Source organism: Bactrocera tryoni, chromosome 5 (assembly GCF_016617805.1).
Source record: "Bactrocera tryoni isolate S06 chromosome 5, CSIRO_BtryS06_freeze2, whole genome shotgun sequence".
Classification (NCBI taxonomy): Eukaryota; Metazoa; Arthropoda; class Insecta; order Diptera; family Tephritidae; genus Bactrocera; species Bactrocera tryoni.
Genome location: NC_052503.1, coordinates 18614136 through 18634434, shown reverse-complemented (window position 1 = coordinate 18634434; position 20299 = coordinate 18614136). Strand labels below are relative to the sequence as shown.

Here is a 20299-nt window from a genome sequence, read left to right as displayed (position 1 = left end):
CTGACAAAAAAATTTAAAAGTCTGATATTTGACTTATTTTTTATTATATTTTTTTTCTTTTTTTTTTTGTAAGTGTTCTCTTATACACAGTAAGTTTAACACTGAATTGAAATTTGAAAATATACATATTTCAATGAAACTTAAATGCCTGCTACATATTCAAAATTTTCTTTGGAAAAGAAATACGATTTAGTAGAAGCGTGTTTAATTAAAAGAATATGGATACATTTAATATTTATTGTTATATAAAATCGAAAACAGTTTTATATGAGGACCAGTCAGGTTTAATGCCTTTTCGAACCAACATAAATTTTTTTCTAATAACGGTCGCGTCCCGAAAGGTAATGGCAAGCTTCTGAACAAAATTCTGCAAAAAAATGTGTCTCATAAAATATTTAAGCCTTTCGGAATCGTCTTTCAAGGCGTTCGATTTATAGCGTAACGTCAATGCGAATACCACAAATGGAAGATTAAATTCATTGAAGCTTCTGCCGGAAATGTAAGTTTAAATTGTTCTTCTTCTTTACTGGCGTAGAAAGTCGTTTCTTCTTGCTCAAGGTGGCACCAATTGGAGATTCCAAGCAAAGCCAGTTCCTTCTCCACCTGGTCCTTCCAACGGAGTCGAGATCTTCCTCTTCCTCTGCTTTCCTCGCCGGGAACTGCATCGAATACTTTCAGAGCTGAAGTGTTTTCGTCCATTCGGACGACCTGACCTAGCAAGCGTAGCCGCTGTCTTTTAAATCGCTGAACTATGTCAATGTCGTCGTACATCTCTTACAGCTCATCGTAAGTTTAAATTGCGTTATAAAAAATCACGGTAATGTGCATTTCTCAAATCTTACATTGTTATAGTACAGCCGGAAATATATGTATGTTATTTCCAGATACTTCAAATAATTTTCTAGGTAAAAAAGTAATCAAAACAGAATAATTTTCACGATGAAGCTTCTGACGTGTAGACTTTTTGATGTGGTAGCCCCATTTTAGAAGAGAATGTTCTGCCTGATTGGCTGATGAGAAGTGTCGAGGGAACTACGCAAAGAATACTGGAGCAATCTCTATTAGATGCTCTTAGAGGCTATGAACTGCTCTAATAATGGGTTTAATTAACCGGTAACATGTATACATATATAATCGCTTTCAATCAATATCAAGAAAGGAAAGATCGTAAAATAATTCCTTTTGTTTCACACCCAATACTGGCTCTATGCTCACTAACTGTGCATTCAAAGCTAGTCAAGGAGTATCTGCCCTCACTCCAAATAGCATCATTCTACTTCATGTCAGACTCGTTTGGGTGCCTGGTCACAGCGGGATCGTTGTAAACTGCAAAGAGTTGAGCTAGAGAGAGGGTGCCCCCTCTAGCGCGCGCTTAGCAGGTGCTAACCGACGAACTGCTCCCGTGCGACTATCCGTATCCATAGTAACTTTTACTGCACACTGTCCAATCGGCATTCATGCGGTAAAGCTTAGACTCTTGTTGAACACTAGTTGTCAAAGTTGTATGGAGTAGGGCGAAGTGGAAATATCCAGGCACTTCTTATGCATTGTCCAAACTTTCTATGACTGAGGCTCAAACATCTCGGTATTCTTACCTTCAGCAGTCCAGAAAACATAACATACCGTTATTAGCAGTCTCAACAATTTTGTGACAAGCTCAAACCTCTTAACCAATCTGTAAGGATCTTTTGATGGAGTATATAGGAGCTTTTGGGTACCACAACGGACCGGCGTCCTAAGCTTTGGACAGATCACTCATAGGATTGACCTCTCAACATAAAGTCCAATAAGTTTGAGGAATGCTGCTGAGTTATAATTTTTGGCCGAATAAAAATCGGAAACCGATCCAGTAAAGTAACGTAGACTCGTCTATCGTTGGAAAGGCTGTCCGATATATGGGTTACATGGAGGAATTAAGTTTGTCACGAAATTTGTAAACAAATGTGGGAGGTCCCTATAAAATATATATAGAAATAATCAGCATGACGAGTTTTGTCGATTTAGCCATGTCCGTCCGTTCGTACGTATGTCTGTCCTTCAGTTTTTGAGATATTAATCCGAAATTTTTCACTCGATATTTGACGAAACCGCCAATAACCGACCAGTGTAGCATATATCAATCATTTTGCTTGGATTATTGCCCAATACAATATCCGAATAACTTTTATTGATCGGACCGTTAAAGGTTATTGCTGTCATACAAACTGATCGATTAAAATCCGCTCCTTTTATGGAAAACCTTTAAATTTGACAATATATCTCAGCGAACTGTGTATATATGAAATTTATTTAATGTTAATAATGATTATAAAATATATTCAAATCATCTAATGGGTTAAAAGCTATTATCGATAATTTTCGATAAAAACAATCTAAAACTTAAAAAGTTTACAGCAATCAAATCGAAAATTAAAACAAATAACATACTTCAGGCAACACTATGCCAGTACGAAATAAAAAATCAGAGAGAAAGCAAAGAAGCAAAACAGAAGCGCCAATAAATATGTACGAAAACAAATAAAAGAAAACATAAAAGGGAGAAAAACAAAAAAATGCGGCAACAGAATAGCAAACGATTGAGTTTACGAACAACCGAACGCATTGGGCACGACATACGATGTCAGGTTTCTCGTATTGTAATCATCGTTGAAAAGTGCAGTAGGTAGCGGAAAATTATATAGATTTTTACTTGGGTAACTTGAAAACTTCAAGAAGTGCAATTTTATGTTAATTCAAACACTCTAAAAATAGATATAGAATATGAACAAATAAGTTGAAGAAGCTACAGGCGATTAAAAATCAACAAATAACAAGAATATAGCCAACCGTACACGGTGGTATCAGTGCTAAATATTGTGATGGTGACCGTTTGGAGAAGAACGCAATACCTAAACACATTGTTCATTAAGTAAAGTACACTGAAGTGGAAGAACTAAAAACGTTCTACGCAAAGACTTCGTAACAAGACTGGTTGAAGATTTTAAGAAAATATTTTCGACTACATAACAATAAAAATAGGCATCCACTAAGGGAGGTGTGAACAGAAAGCTAAAAAATGTGGATACACCCAAAGGAAATACTTATACCACCCGCATTTTGGTAAGTAATTAAAAGAAAAATTATGGAAAAAAGCCTCTTGTTTGTGATTTCTAGATAGCTACATTAGTTAAGATTTTTTACGCAGCACCTAAATCGCATAGCATACACAGTTTTCACAATAAATGCAAACACAAAGGCAATAAAAATGAGTGAACAGCTGGTTTTGCGTGCCACTCGGTGCTGCAAACTTACAACCGTACAACTGTGCACTTCATGAAGCACCATTCGCCATGCGTGCTTAGGTATATATTTTATTGTTGGACGCACTTCGTCTTATCAGGAAATCATTGAACTCTGACAAAACGCATTTATCTATTATATAAATATCAATTAGTGGCACTTTATTTGTTTAATTTCATGATCATTGTATTGTTTTTTTTCTCTTTTAAAAGGGTTGACGAAATGCGTTCGAAATATTTTGTGCTACAAAAACGGCGTGGACATGGAGAATCACGTAGCTTCACCTCGCTTCTTGTCAATACATTGGACAGCGTGTGGGATACAAAGCCACCACCATATCGCATTCTTCATCAAACTCCCAAATCTGAAGTATATTATGGTAATTAAAATATATTTGAAAACAAAACCACAGCTACCGAAAATGTGATCGATTTAAAATGCTACCGTCTACTACCCGTCCACTAGCTAGACTTAAGTCTTGTTTGCTTATATTTTCATTGTTTATTATTTATTTTTACTTTTAAAAATACGAAATTCAATTTTATCTCCATTTTTTATGTATACATTGCGGTTTTGATAAGTAGCTTAATATTGAAAGAAATTAAATTATCTGAGACATAAATAAATATATTTATTAATTGCAAATATCAAAATTTCGCTATCTACCCAAACTTTTTATGTGAAGGGTAAATTTTTCAACAAAAGTCCAGTTCAGTTCTAAATCGCTTCAATAACAAAAACAAAAGCGAGTATATAGAATTGGTACAATACCTAAAATACCAATCCATCTACTATTGATTAATAATCACTTTTTAAAAAATGTATTTTATATTTCATTTTAGTTTATCACAAACTAAATGTGAATATTAGCCCAGGCACCACGCATATTGCAACTTAATTTTGTCGCTCACTGTACTCATAAGCAATTATGTGTAAATATAAGGCTTACAATAGCCATAAAAACCTAACAAAAGTAACGTAGAGTAGATGGATGAAAATTGTATATCAGCAAACACCCAAAGATATTATGTTATTAATACTTATTTTCTAATGACTCATCTAATCAATTATAACCGAGGTAGACTAGAGACTGAGGGCATTTGCAATTTATTTTCACTAACTACAAATGAGAATTCGCTATTGTTGCATATATTCTTTTGTTTAGCTCGAGTATAGCTAACCCATTTTGATAAGCACCATATGAAGTCGAAGGCATGCATATAGTAAATACTAAAAAGTTAGATTGCAAAAGAAGTTAGAACAGTTTGGTATATTTTTATAGTTATTGTAATCTATTAGAACTATTACGATGATTTTTTACTTTTACTCGGAAACCCTATATAAATTATATGCGTGACGAACAAATCCGATTTAGCCACGTCGAACTACTCCCTCAATTTTCAAGATACTAATACATGTGGTTTCTTCTCCAATAAACATTTAATTTGATAGAACCGCTGATATCTGTCATACAAATTGAACGATCAGAATGAAGTTCTTTTTTGGAAAACTTTTTTATTCAAGAGATGTCTTTACGAAATTTGACATGAGTTATTAGTCAAGACATACAATCTCCGAATATATTATTCAGATCGGCGCTTCATTGCATATATGTACATATGTATGTAGTTGCCACACAAACTAATCAGTCAGAATCAAGTTCTTGTAGGGAAAATTTTTTTTTTTAACGAGATATCTTCAATAAATTTGGCGTTTTTAGTAGTATATTCAATTATTTTTTGAAACACAGCGTAGCTAAATTATTTTATCTTAAAAATCCTCCTCCTCAACTAATAGAAATCGCCATTGGCCTAACACAAGAAGAAATCGTTAAGGATTGGGAATGGCTTGCTGAAAACCTCTTCAAGGTTCTCAATGAAATGGAGAGCGAAGAAGAGATCACCAATTTTACCATATGTAAAATACAATCGCTTAATGCGCAAAATAATCAAGATGAATCGGATGAATCGGCCAATTTCAAAGTATCCGCATCGAAATTTCAAACACTTTTCGAAATGCCAAAAGAAGAACGTTTGGTCAATACATATGCCTGCACGTAAGTCAGATCACTTTCACAACAAAATCAGTTTTAATTAAATTGCACAAACATATGTACATACATACATATGTACGTATGCTAACATAATTACTTACAGCTATGTTAAGAATAAAATACCGAATCAAGGCAACCTATACATTTCATTAAATCACATCTGTTTCTATTCATACATGCTGGGGAGCGAAACAAAGCGCGTCATTCGTTTTGCTGAATTAGAAGACATTAAAAGACACGGGCAAATCATATATTTGAAAACAGTTAATAATATGCATTATAATTTTACATTATTAAAGGATGTTAAGGAGGCATATGGTCTGATCGAGCAACTAAATAAAATGGCAATACAACAGTTGATACAAGTACAGTGCCATGTGACGTTGAAATAAATTATGTGAAAATATATTAAAGTTTATTTATGCATTTTCAGGACCCCGACAGCCCCATAGTCGATCATGATGCGTCGGTATTCCAGCGTTTCGGACGCAAAGCATCAAATAAACCAGGCCTCTTGCGTGATTTGACGGCACGTCAAAAATCTGAAGAGTACCGCAATTACTTTCGTCTGCCACAGACCGAAATTATTGATGGCCAAATAAAAGGTAAATGTGTGTTTGACCTTTATATTTGGAATTACCTGTAGTTATTTTATTTTATTTTTTTATTTTAGCCAACATTTGGACACCATATGCTAAGCGTTATGTTGGTGGCAATATTTACTTGTCACGCAATTTCTTTTGTTTCCGCAGTGACGTGATTGATCTTGTTAGCCTGGTCATTCCAATGCGTAATATTAAGGTGAGTTTTTTTTTTTTTGTTAATTTTCGTAAACTTTAAACAAACTTTTTAATTTTTAATATTTATATTTTTTCTCTCTAACGCAGAGTGTGGAGCAGAAAAATGATGGCCCACATCGCTATGATAATCAAATTGTACTGCTTACAGCCGAGAATGTGCACTTTGTATTCGCACAAATTGTCGATCGTGAAGTGTTGGTCGAAAAAATTAGCGAACTACTATCGCAATTTCATGTGTAAGCAAGCGTTTTTACAGTTTAAGTCATTATAAATAATTTTAATATAGATTTTTAGTATTTAAATATTATACTTTGCTTTGAAGAAATGTGAAAAAAAAACAATTGTAATGAGGGTACCGATTTTTCAAAAATTTTTAATTACTAATTAATATTCAAATTTTTTATCAGAATCTTGCGTATGTTTATATTCAAAATAAAATTTTATATAACTTTTTGGATTAATATTTAAAATTTTAAAAATTAGTTTTAAAAATTGTTGTAACAAATTAAAAAATTACAGACAGGGAAAAAAGCGATTATAAAGGAAAGATTAACATATGTATTTTTAACAAAAACTGAAAAAAAAATATTTTTTTCTTTTTCCATCTGGTATTTGCAATTTCACACTTAAAAAATTTCAATTTTTGGCATACATTTTTTTCTTCAATATGGTATTTTGGATTGATTTTTTTTTAATTCGGTATTTGGGATTAAATTTTAAAATTTTCATTAATTGAGATTCTCAGGATTACAACAAAAAAAATTTAAAAATAAGTTATTCAAAGTATAATTAAATTATTTTTAATGCATTATTAGCAACCCTGATTGTAACGCATATTTCGAAAATATACCAAATTTTAATTTTGTAATTTTGCAGGCCTATTAGTCGCGAGCGCGCCAAGTATGACATATCCTGGAGCAAACAGTCGGCGCTAATGAACTCCTTCAAGACTAATTTGAGTGCGGAAATGTTGAAGATACAAGAGCAGAAGGTAAGCAACTGCAAAGCATTATATATCTTAACTTTTATGAGCATAACCAACTAACTGTTTTCAGCTCTCACGCTGGGAGTCACATTTCCGCGATTTTGGTCGTGGTATTTCCATGTTTCGGACTACGGACGTAATCAATTTGATTGTCGAGGGCATTCCAGATAAATTACGCCAAGAAATATGGCTGCTATTTTCCGGTGCAATACACGAGAAGGATATGAATCCGGGGCTCTATGAAGACTTGGTTGAAAAGGTATAGTTAAGGTTAAGATCCTATTCTTTATATTTCTAGTAATTTTTATTTCATTCCAGGCTGCTTGCATTAAGCACTCATCCACACACGATGAAATCGATCGTGATCTCCATCGTTCGCTGCCAGAGCATGCGGCATTCCAACATGCCGACGGTATTGGCGCACTGCGTCGTGTATTACAGGCATATGCTTTACGCAATCCACAAGTTGGCTATTGCCAAGCTATGAATATTGTCTCATCGGTATTTCTGCTATTTTGTGATGAGGATAATGCTTTTTGGTTGCTCGCAAGTCTTTGTGAAAACTTACTACCCGACTACTACAAAGATAAAGTAGTAGGCGCACAGATTGATCAGAGTGTTTTGAATGAACTCGTCGAGACATACCTACCCGAATTGCACAGTCATTTGGATCAGTTGGGTATTATACGCATGATCTCGCTGTCTTGGCTCTTGACGATTTTCATAAGTGTCATATCGTATGAGAGCGCATTGCATATAATCGACTGCTTCTTCTACGATGGCGCCAAAATTATATTTGTGGTATGTTATTATTTTTGTTTATCATATTGTGTACGTATAATTTAATAATAAATTTCTCAAACGCAGATTGCGCTACAAATTTTAGAATGGAATTGTGAGAAACTACTTAAATGCAACGATGACGGTGAAGCTATGGAAGTGCTCTCCAGATATTTGGACGGTATCTACAATCCCGAATATCGCCTACCGCCACAAAATGACAAACAAAAGCCTGAAACACAACCCATACAGACGCTCATCCATGAGGCGTATACGAATTTCGGTGCTAAAATCTCGCAACAGAAAATCGAAGAATTGCGCAATAAACATCGACGTCTGACAATACGACAATTCGATATTGATAACGAAAATACAATTGTGAAATTTCACGCTGATAATATGTATTTCGATCGAGAAGAATTACACCTACTGCTTACGATTATACGAGAGGAAAAGTCAACGCCACGTAAAGTGTTGCAACAGAAGGCGCACTCAGCGCTGGGTGGTGAGTCGCCAATACTGTTGCCCACAACAACAGCAACAGGTCGCAGCGCTGGCTATGCGGAAAATAATTGCAGCCGCTCTGAGTCGTACAGCGTCGATTTCGATACATTCCGTGCTCTATTCCATGAGTTGACGCCTTGGCGCAATTGCGTTAGCATTGATTTGGCGGAGAAATTATTTAGGGTAAAATAATTTTTGTTTTATGAATTTATATATTTTTTTTTAGCTGTATTCACTTAGTGTTTTAATGTAGCAGGTTAAAAATACGATTTAGCCATATCCGTCAGTCTGTCTGTCTGTATATAGGCGAACTAGTTTCTCATATTTGAGTTATCGTTCTGAAATTTTGCACAAGTCATTTTCTTGGAAAGAAGTTGCTCTTTTGTCGGAAACACCAAATTCGGACAACTATGGGATATAGCTATCATACAAACCAATCGATCAAAATCACATTCTTATATGGAAAACTTTTTTATTTGTCAAATTATCTTCCCCAAAATTTTACACAAGTTATTGTCCAGGGCAGCGCCGCATTCTCCGAAGAAATTGTTCAGATCGGAGCACTATAGCATAAAACTGCCATACACACTAATTGATCAAAATCCAATCTTTGTATGGAAATTTTTTTATTTGATAAGATTTGGCATGGATTATTATACAAAACAACAGATCGGATCACTTTAGCATATAGCCCCCGTACAAACTGACTAATCCAATATTGAATTATTCTTATTCTGTTTGCTATACTTAGAAAATCGGAGGTTAAGAAGGCGATTACTTGTTGAGTTTTAGTTTTTGTCGATACAAACCTCCTAGAGTAAATTTAAAGCAATGAACATTTCAACAAGATTGAGCTTTCACGTTGAACTACATGTTGCCATACATTTATTTAAGTTAATTAACTAATTAGTAATTTATTTCATGTTGACAGGTGCATTTCATTTAAATGTATACATCTTGTTTATTTCCCGACAGCTGACTGATAAGAAAAGTACCGGTTCAATTGAATTCTCGCAAATCATAAATGCATTGGGTTTGGTATGCTCACACAAATACACCGAAAAACTAAAACTTCTTTACATTCTGCATTTGCCGCCATTGCTTTCCAAAGCGGAAATTGAGCAGGTTAGACGTCCAAAATCGAAAGCTAAAGAAGATACTGAAGAAGCTATTGAAGCTGAGGACTTCTTCGGGTACATTAGAAATATATATAAAAACATTTTCCATATTAAATGATATTTCCTTTTTTTCTTCACATTGTTTCTTTAGCGATGATCCATCCGAGTCAATTGAAGCACTCCCCTCACCTACTGATAATAATTTCGATGAAGACGATTATGCGCTTATCACAGCCACCAAACATTTACATAGCTTAGCCGGCCTCTCGCAGCCGTCATCATCCACAGCGGGCGCCATTAACGGCGAACGCTCATCAACATTCTATGTCGATTTGCCACGTCAACATGCCACACCCATGGATGTGGCACGTTCACAAAATGGCGCAAGCGGCAGCACATCGGATCTGATTGACAATGCATTGCAACATCAAGGGCGTTTCGAATCCACCGATACTTTTTCGGATATATCCGATTTGGGTGCCGTAAAGGTTACGCCGCCACAATTGAATGTGGAAACAATTTCGAATTTCTCACAAATTAGCGATTTAATAATGGCAACCCGAGTGGAACGTACCGACTCAACAACGGACACCAAAAGTTTGGGTAGTCTGCGATATTTGCTGGATCAACCAGATGATGGCAATGCGCCGAATAAGAATATACCGAATATGAAGAAGGCGAATTTCCAATTCTTATGGCGCTCACTGATGGAGATAATAGGGCAACAAGACGAGGATATGCGGAAGGCATGTAAGTGCACAAAAAGATATAACAACATGTCAGTAAAGTGGAGGAAAAGAAGGTGAATACTGTTTGAGTTTGAGTGCTTGCCGATACGATCCTCCAAAAGAAAATTCCTTAGCAATGAACAATCAAGCTTTGTAAAACTTTCAAGCTGGGCTACACGTTGCCGCACATTATTTATACACATATCGATACATATGTATATATTTTATATAGATTATAGAACCTGATTTACTTATGTTTCCCTCTGCAAAATTCTAGACGAAAACCTTTTAGAACTGGGCAATAACAATATGAAGAAAGAGATCAGTCTGGACAGCTTTACTCAATTGAATTTGGGTAACGGCGATGAGGTTCGTAAGCACACTTACATAGTAAAATAATCTAAAATTTATATTATACAACATTTTCTTGTCAACAGCCTGATAGTAACGGTAATCCGACGACACCCTCTGTCGAGTCGAATGCGACGACGAGACTCTTCCAAGCTTATGAAGAGGAGTTGAAACAAAATTCCAGCACTGGTGGCACAGGCAGTAGCAGCAATAGCTCAACCGATGTCGATAGCTGGGAGATATCTATAAATCAGTTTATAGCAACAGTTTTGGCAGTCACTTCGATCGTGCAATGTTTCTACATGAAAACACCGATTAAGGAGAATATAGAGCGCATGCAAAAGAATCGTCGTAAATGTGTTATCACAAATTACTAAATAGCTACAACAACAAAAAAGAGAAAAGAATAGAAAAAAATATGTTCCGGTAGCGAACAGCCATTAGATGTTTCTCATTGCTTTGCGAGTGTGCGAGCGCGAGTGATAGAGCAAGTAGCAAGAAATGAGTATTCGTAAATACAAATTATTTGATTGTTTTCCTAAAAATACGCAATTTAAATAACTGTAATAAAAAGTATTGGTATTTCTTTTCTTTTTAAATATCGAATATACATACATATATATACACAATAAAATGCATGCATTATATAGCAAATATGTATGTGTGTACATACATATATATTTACATATACACAGAATTATACAGGAATACCTATATACAAAATATACACTGTGACACATTCGGTGTTTGCGTTGTAAATGATTTTTTGCAAAGGCGTTGCCGCACACATCTACATACATGCTTCCCCAAAATAATCCGACTAAAATATAATAATTGTTAAAGAAAACTTTGTAAATTTGATTTTTCAAAAAGATATGAAGGAAAAACGCTTTGTATACGTCGCTTTATATGGTCATCCTAATATCGTAAAAAAATAACTTCACATTTATAGTTAATTGTTCGTTGTTTTACCTTCAAATACAAAAACAAATTTCGTTAAAAGCTACAATGTTTTATGAAAAGTATTGCAGTCCAAGCAGTTACTTGTTCATATAAAACTTAAAAAAAATTGCTGTTTTTTTTCTAAAAATTTCTTTTTGCTGTTATACGTACACAACATAGCAAATTTCGGAAATCTAAAATCCTGTATAAAAAAAACATACATACATATTCGTAAATACATAAATATATTATTAGTTGTAAAAAATATCAATAAATACGCTGATACATACATATTAGTAAAAAACCATATTTTTATTATAAAACAAGTAAGAATTGTAACTTCGTCTGCGCCGCAGCCTTCACAGATGCATTTCTTACAGCATAAGGGGCATAAAATGATCTGTAACTTGATTTTGATGAGTCAATTTATATGGCAGTTATATGCTATAGTCGCCCGATCTGAACAATATTTTTTGCAGAGTGTGGCGTTGCTACGACAATAATCTATGCCGAATTTCGTGAAGATATCTTGTAAAATAAAAGAGTTTTACATACAAGAGCTTGCCATAGATCGATTGGTTCGTATGGCAGCATTATACTATAGTGGTCCGATATCGACGCTATCGACAAATGAGCAGCTTCTTTGTGAGAAAAGGGCGTGTGTAAATTTTCAGGTTGATATCTCAAATACTGAACTTAGTTCGCATATATCCAAACAGACGCTCATGGCTCAATCGACTCAGTTCGTCACGCTTTTAATTTATATAAGTATTTATATACTTAATAAGGTCTCCGACGTTTGGGTGTTATAAATTTTGTAGTAAGCCTAATATACCCTGTTCAATATATAAGGAATTGACGTGTTTAAGAAAACTCTGAGATGTAAAAGATATACAATTTCTTAAACAAAGTAAGAAGGCTGGACTTCGAATTCCTTATTAGTCGAAATTATACTAATTTGCACTATGTTTTGTATACCCTCTTATAACAACGATAACGCCTTTGCTACAATTAGGTTGTCTCTCACAGTTTAAGATGGAGATGGTCGCTTAATCTACCTATTGAACTCATGGCAATCATCATACTCGCTATATAGGAGTTAGAGAACGGTTGAGGCTCTCTTACAAATTTTCGGAACGAAATCATTATATGGTAAGTAAAAATTTTTAATCTATGTTTATTAAGAATAGGCAGTCGTGTCTACTTAACCGGAATGGACCCTGAATTTTATTCGGTCAAGTACTGTCATTTCGCATGGCTCAAAACTATGTGAGGAATATTTTCTGCCGCTACAACGACAGCATGAACCGATGTTGCTCATTTTTGGTACCAACTTTTATATGGTAAACAAAAAGTTTTCATATAATAATCTACAGATTTCTCTTAGAGTGCAACAACATTACCTGTGTAAAATAAACAGCTGAGCTTTTCGTCAATTTTTTGTCAAAAAATTCCATAGTCAAGGGGTACCATCTAAACATAGTACTACGTTAATTCTTTAGTTCTACATTACGAGGTCACAAAAGCTGTAGCGATTTCTTATATAGGCGCTATTGTTATTCGATATCTTACCATATATCCTCGACTGATGATTATCAACAGCACTGATAGTTCATAATCGATCTTTTTAATATTGCTAGGCATAAAGCTTTGTGAATATTTTCCAAATTTGTAGATTCATTGAACATGTCGAAAACATTCCACAACTAAAAAAGTGATGTTCTGTAAAGGCCTCCAATAATGCTGTAGCTGAAGCGGTATAAAATTATACAATTGTTTTGGTGAATGCTGCGGAATTGGCCCAGCTCATATGCCGTAAATATTGATGTTGTACCTGAAGGAAGTAATTTAAAGAAAAGCTGCCGGGTTGCCACTACGTGGTCAGTTATGTTCCGGTTACGTAAACTGTCGTGAGAACTACCCATACGTAGGCTCGGCTTTCAGGGCAACAGAAGGTCTCAAATGTCTTCACTACTCAAGTGTAAGAAATATACTTATAAAGCGATATGAAGGATTAATGCTACGATACTGAATGCTGCTATTAGACTTGACGGTTATAAATTAGAAATTTATATCCGTTCGTAGACTTAATTTAATAATAAGCTAATATTACTTTGAATTAATCCTGTCTTCCCTTCTACTTTGAATTAATTGGCATACATACATCATATTATAAGCAAGTCAAGTTCAACCTAACCAAACTTAACCTTTTACAGAAAATATCCGAACTTAGTAAATATCAACGTTATAGAAAAAAGTGAAACAAATAACGAAACAATAAAAATCGCTAACTTTGGTTGCATCGAAGCTATAATACCCATACAAAAATACAAAACATATTTTACTTACAAAACCGTAATTTGGATTTTTCATTATGTACTTCAGCTATATGATATAGTGGTCTAATATCGGCGATTACGACAAACGAGCAGCTTCAAATTATTTTAATTATCATTTTGAGTTTGCATCCAATGTCAAATATACATATACAAACCTGTGTGCTCACTAGAAAAAAACTCAAATTAATTGCTTCATATACTGATTATTATGTATTTACAGTTACACACTAGTGTTACTCATCTCTAAATAATATTATATAATATAGTTATATAATATATTTGTACAATCATTAACTTTAGTTTTTTAAATTAAATTTCTTGCTTTCTTGTTAACTTCTACTTAAACATAAAGTACATAAATCTTAAGCTTACAAAATATTTGAAAATAATTTATCATAAACATTCATACATATATAGTACTTATATAGTACACCGAAGCGTATGACTCGTATAGTCCGTGATTAATAGGCATTCAAGTCGAGTAAAGACAAGGCAATTGAAACTTCTATAGTGAATATTGCTTAAGGATATCAAATTTGATTTGAATTTTGATGCAGTTACTTTTATTTTAAGCATTTATTTTGGTTATATTATTTTCTTAAAAGTTGTGATGCATAAATTTGTACGCAGTTCAAAAAGAACTAACTACAAGCATTTTCTGTCTGTCTTATACAAAATTGTTGGATGATATGCAAATACTATTTGCAACCGCAGCGTAGAAATAAAACGTAATTTGTATTCGCCGCTAAGCAAAACAACAAAATTAATGCACTTTTCAAGCTCTCTGCCCGCCATAAATTTATCTGATATTAGTTGAAGTAAAAAAAGTAGACAAGCAGATGCATATGTAAATAGGCTTTTAGCTCTTAAAGGCGTGAACTCTTTAAGCATAATGCAAATATAGTCAATATATGCAAGTTTAGCTGACAAAATTACAAATTCTTCGAAAGAAAAGCCTTATTGTATTTAATGCTTCTAAATACATAGACACTGTCCAAAATAACCGCTTTACGTTTAACGATTGGACTTTCTCGTTCATTTCTTTTGAGCTTCAAGTTTTTTAAACTTTTCTTATGCTTTTTAATGCTCTCGTATTACGTTTGATTAGGTTTTATTACTGCTTGTAAGACATTGACTGTTTCATCTAAAATTATAAGTACTTTTAATTGCTGTTCTATTTCTACTCTAAGCATCTTTATATGAAAAATGCAGAATATCAAATTCTGCAAAATGTTAACAAAAACTGATACAACTATAACAACTGAGGAATGTACCTTATGTCGCCTTAACTGACATTAAATGATAAAAATAAACTATATTTTATAGTAATCCATATGCTTCACACTTCCGTAATTATTGGTCAAACTCACGCAAATATTTTTTTACGTTTCGACTTTATTTATCTGCTCGTTTCTTATATGCCTCGATATTTAAGTAACTGCACTGCAATATTTCTTTCACTTTTCAATTGGTTATGGCTCATACGGTTTGGATTACAATAATAAATGTGTGCTTAAGACAATTCTGTCTAAAACTAAAACTATATTACATTATTTACAATAAAGCTTTTGATAAAATACAAAAAATAATAATGAGCGATTAATACTAACGATATAATATTAACTTATTTGTTATGTAAATAATACATACTATGAAGAAGTAGTTTTCTTAATAAATATAAATATTTGTAGGTTATTTAAACCAAACGCAGTACACAAATTCACTTTCACTCAAAGAAAAAAAAACAAAAACTTATATAATTCAACATATTTACAATTTTTCTTCCTTGATTTGCTTTTTTAATTTGTCAATTTTGCGACGCACTTTTATGCAGCAGAATCCGATTCTGTTTTCATGCCACTAGACTTTAGTTCACGTTCTCTAAAGAAACCACGTTCTGTTTTGCATTCTCTTATGGTGACAGTCTCTAAATTTACGGTAACATCTGTGATCACCACTTTATCGGAGATATTACATTTATTTGGCAACCAGAAACGTGGTGGCAATGCCTTCGGCGAAAGGGGCGCCAAAGCACTTTGTCGCTGTTGTTGTTCAGTAACATGTCCGTTACGCTTGGGTGAGGCAGAGCCATCATCGCCCGTTCCCTTGTTATGTGATGCCGTATGATTGTTATCCGTTTGACTATCTGCTTGTGATGATGAATCATCATCGTCTGCATTCGAAGCTGCTGTGGCATTATAATGCTGATGCAAAGCTGCGTTCTTTTCTGCGGGTGTTGCTTGTTCTGGTCGTGATGCTGGTGTTTCTGGTGATAACGGTTCAGTTTCAGACTTAAGCGGCGTTGATATTGATGTAGCTGCGTCTAAACTGGTACTACCGCAATGTTGTTTAGGTGGCGGTGGTCCATCCGGTGAGGTTTTTATAGTGACACCTATTTTACCGGATTCCTTTAGTACCTCAGCTTTACGTTTAGTACCCATAGAAGTGACCTCCTTACGACTTAAGGGTTGATCTTCAGAACTGGATGAATTAGAATCAGCCTCGGGAATGAAATTTAAAGCGGAATTAGAAGCAACAGCTGCTGCAACAACAGCAGCCGACACTGATGCTGACGTCGAGGTATAAGTGTGGCGCTTATTACCACTGTTAGTATCACGCTGCCCATCTGTATGTGGCGAATGCGAGCGATGATGATGGTGATGGGAGTGCTCACGTTTCTTATCTTTATCCTTTTCTTTATCATGGTGGTGGTGGTGATGATGATGATTGTTATTGGATAATGCAGCGGATGAAGTAGATGCTTGATTTATATCTACATCATCGCCAGTGAAGGTATACTCATCCTCCTCGGATTCTGGTTCAGGATCATGCGTTTTTTCCTTACGCTTTCCTCCTCGTTTTGATGGTGTATTAGACGAACGGTTACTTTGTTCGTATATTTCAATAAGCCGACGATCAAGTATATTAACCTCTGGTTCCCAAGTATTATATCGCTGATTCCAACCTTTCCATTTTACGCGGTATTCCAAAACACCCTATTGAGGAGATATTTATAAATTATTATTGTAGCAACAAATTATTATACACAACAAACAGTTTTCTACTAATTATATTTTTAGAAGATACGTTAGAGGTATTTGAACTTTCATATATGTATATAGAATAACATTGAGAAATTTTTTTAAAACGCTATCATTAGCAGGTGTGTGTACTTTATTGGATCTACATGGGATGCTTACAATTGTCTACAAAATGTTAAAAGTAAAAGTTAAATAACAGTTTTTGAATCTAAATAAGTATATTTTATAATACAAAATTACTATTTCTGTACTTCCAATTTTCCTTTTACGTTAGTAGAGCAAATATTTTCAAGGACTAATACAACAAACTCGTACGCAGTTCGTGACAGGTGGATCCCCTAGATATTTACCTAAATTTTGAAACATGACGTTATGAAATAAAACAAAATTATAGGAAAAAACATATGACTGGCGAAGGCATTCATCATGTACATCCATTTTAATGGCAGATGTTTTCATGACGGAATACACTAATATATAGCATTAATATTTTCAGTTAACTTGATTGTTTCATACCTTTCTAACGCGTTTTTGTATTATCCGCTCCGCCGCGTAAACGCGGTCATCCGAACTTCCCATGTTGTTATCCAGTTTAACGAATTTTAATGCTTCCGCACCGTATTTTTCATAAATAGAAACACCACTTGCAAAAAAGCGCGGCAAAAATGTGTAATATCGAACAGTACAATATAAAGATTTTAGTATTATTCTAATACATATATTATTAGAACTACTTTGTACACATTAACTATTCCAAAAGAACACAAGTATTTAATAATGTGCTTAAGTCGTTAACAAAATAGGTAACCGAGCGAAACAAATGTGCGCAAATTGTAGCAAAATATTTGCAAGAAACTATCTGTTAAAACCACGAAATATCTACTGTTGTAGGAAACATTCAAGCGCCAGCGCTTGAAAACACCGAATAAATAAAAAATGCGAAACGTCCTTCAGCAAATGTATCTGCTATTTCACTCTGACCAATACATTTGGCTCGTCAATATAGAAAAAGTACGCAAATCGCTACTCGTTCTACCCGATGCGACGACGGAATATGTATATTTTGAAAATACCTTTTATGTACAGATATAAATTGTCATATTATACTTTAAACACAGAGTTTTGTTTTATTCGACTTATTTATTGTTCACTGATATTTATTAATTAACAAGGCCGCAAAAAATGTTCATTACAACATTAAAAACCCGACACAAAAATTTCTACATGTTTTCACCACAAAAACGCGAGAATAATTGAATTCGTTATTTTGGTTCAACTCGTTACTATGCTGTTAATTGTTGTTTTCGTGAAACTCGTTTCTTAAATAATAGCGTTGCCAAGTATCCGCTTCAATATTCGCATTGCCAACAAGTTAGAAAATATTATGTTACAAATATTTTTTCTTAAAGTCAATTGTTAAAAATAAATCGTAGTAAATTGTTAAAAGTACTCTTGTTTCTATAATTTTAGACCAAACGTACACAATGAACAGTGAAGTTCAAAAGGCAATGCATTTTAATGATATAGGCTTCCCCGCATTAATTCGAAAAATTATATTAACTCCACTAATTTATAACAATTGTATTTGTATTTATGCTACTTGAATTTGCTACTGGATAAACTTTTCCCCATGTAGAATTATTACAAGCGGCAGTTGAGCGATACTATCACAAATACGTTAATCTACACTGAAATAACGGTAAATGTGGAGAGGGTGGTAGCGTAACGCACTTCGTATCCTATCGCCCTACGAGCTTTTACGCTTTTCTCTCTATTTTTCCGCGAATACTCTTTTCTATATGAAACGTCATTACTAACAGGCTTTTTGGCCAAATGTTTTCCTACGAAATGCCAGTACACTTTTGTGCGGTGGACGAAAAGTTTATAATCACGGCGTAACAACAAATAATGTAAACAACGTAAAGCGAAATTAAGTTTAACTACATACACACATATACATACATATATGTATGTACATATTTATGTACATATATAAAAAAAGTTTTCACGTGAATACACACACACATAGAAATGCACAATTATTAGAAACGTCAAAATACAAATCGCGCAAAACTGCCGGAAATCAATGTGAAAAAATCGAATGCGAAATGCTAAGGAATATAACTAAAATGCAGGATACATGCAGATACTGGTGATGTTATCAGTGATTTCGAGGAATTCGTTCAAGATATGGGTTGACTTACATATACTAATAATAAGTACTTGTATGTATGTGGGTCGTGAACTTGCAAAGGACGTACACATCGGTATTACACGGCGCGTGGGAGGAACAGTATACAAAGGCCGCAAAAACTGGAGCAGCAGTAGAAAAATATGTATGATTGGGTGTATATCAAAGTGACTTTTAGTTGTTGCAAGTGCAACGACAATGGAAGTATTGTAATTGCAATTACGTTGTGACGTCTTAGACACAAAAAGTCGCCATTGGCTGAAGTTGGGGTTAACTATAAGAAGCTCATACCACTGCGTGTGTGAAGTTAAAACCATTTGGTACGTATACTATGTACTACCAAAGATTAATCACGTGAGGATAAAAAACATTAAGTACATAATCCTCCCAATTTGACTGTGATAAAATGAAAAAGGGAAATGCGTAAGAAATTAAATTGATATAGAAACCTGGAAACTGTGTTGACGGAAGAAAAATGTTAAAAATTGAAAATCTAATATACAAATAACTAAGAATATTATAAATGCATAGCCAATATATCATAGCTTTACAATTCAATTATAATCAGATAGAACGCTATTTATGTATATCCAAATGGAGCGGACAAGTTGTGATAGACCGTGTGGGTGGCAATTGCGCTGAGCAAGGAATGGAGTGAGAAATAAATCATGTACTGAAAATCTCTGTCGTCACATGCTTATATCCATAAGTTGAAAGCTTTAGCAAAGAGGAGTAGATAAAAAGAAGCATGTAACTACATTTTCCCTAGTAGTTATCACAGTGCTTTAGATGTAAACAAAACACCAATTTATTACTAAGTACATTTTTTAAATAACAATAAAACCAATAATTTAATTAATTTTTATATTTAATAAATTTAATATAAGTATTAGCTTAAAGTTCTTTGAAATACTTGTTATGCCGCAATCCGTATCCTAACATGCAACAACAAATATAAAATATGAAGATAATCATGTGACTGGTGTTTTTACTACGAAAACGTCGAATAACAAAACAACAGACTGCAAAATAAACAACAAGCATAAATACATACATACATATGTAACTTTATAGGTACACCGTGTTTAATTATTGAAAAATCAAATCGCACTGTAATAATTAATTAATCAACAATTAACCGACGACTTTACTTTGCAGTAATTTATGTAGCATATGTAAGTTATGTAT

General features: G+C 34.0%; 2 protein-coding genes across 2 annotated transcripts; one reads left to right on the top strand and one right to left on the bottom strand.

Moving 5' to 3' along the window:
• The first annotated feature begins 3055 nt into the window (after window positions 1-3055).
• On the top strand, window positions 3056-11174 carry LOC120776847 (TBC1 domain family member 9). Its single transcript, XM_040107873.1, has 15 exons — window positions 3056-3099; window positions 3492-3658; window positions 5077-5335; window positions 5436-5697; window positions 5766-5937; window positions 6006-6133; window positions 6220-6368; window positions 7009-7123; window positions 7188-7376; window positions 7436-7918; window positions 7985-8584; window positions 9377-9594; window positions 9671-10269; window positions 10525-10616; window positions 10685-11174. Exons 1-15 carry the CDS (start codon window positions 3056-3058, stop codon window positions 10973-10975), a joined length of 3768 nt encoding a protein of 1255 aa, XP_039963807.1. The 3' UTR covers window positions 10976-11174.
• A 4080-nt stretch (window positions 11175-15254) lies between these two features.
• LOC120777703 (polycomb group protein Pc) lies at window positions 15255-18177 on the bottom strand. Its single transcript, XM_040109183.1, has 2 exons — window positions 17437-18177; window positions 15255-16875 (listed from the first exon to the last, which is right to left on the bottom strand). Exons 1-2 carry the CDS (start codon window positions 17497-17499, stop codon window positions 15706-15708), a joined length of 1233 nt encoding a protein of 410 aa, XP_039965117.1. The 5' UTR covers window positions 17500-18177; the 3' UTR covers window positions 15255-15705.
• Window positions 18178-20299: the final 2122 nt, after the last annotated feature.

Bases quoted from the DNA above. Each gene is read 5' to 3' on its own strand.
- LOC120776847 (XM_040107873.1), top strand. From the start codon at position 3,056: ATGTGGATACACCCAAAGGAAATACTTATACCACCCGCATTTTG. The intron at 5,698-5,765 runs GTACAGTGCCAT...ATGCATTTTCAG, and splicing joins CAATACAACAGTTGATACAA to GACCCCGACAGCCCCATAGT. The intron at 8,585-9,376 runs GTAAAATAATTT...ATTTCCCGACAG, and splicing joins TGGCGGAGAAATTATTTAGG to CTGACTGATAAGAAAAGTAC.
- LOC120777703 (XM_040109183.1), bottom strand. From the start codon at position 17,499: ATGGGAAGTTCGGATGACCGCGTTTACGCGGCGGAGCGGATAATACAA. The intron at 16,876-17,436 runs GTATGAAACAAT...TCTCCTCAATAG, and splicing joins TACAAAAACGCGTTAGAAAG to GGTGTTTTGGAATACCGCGT.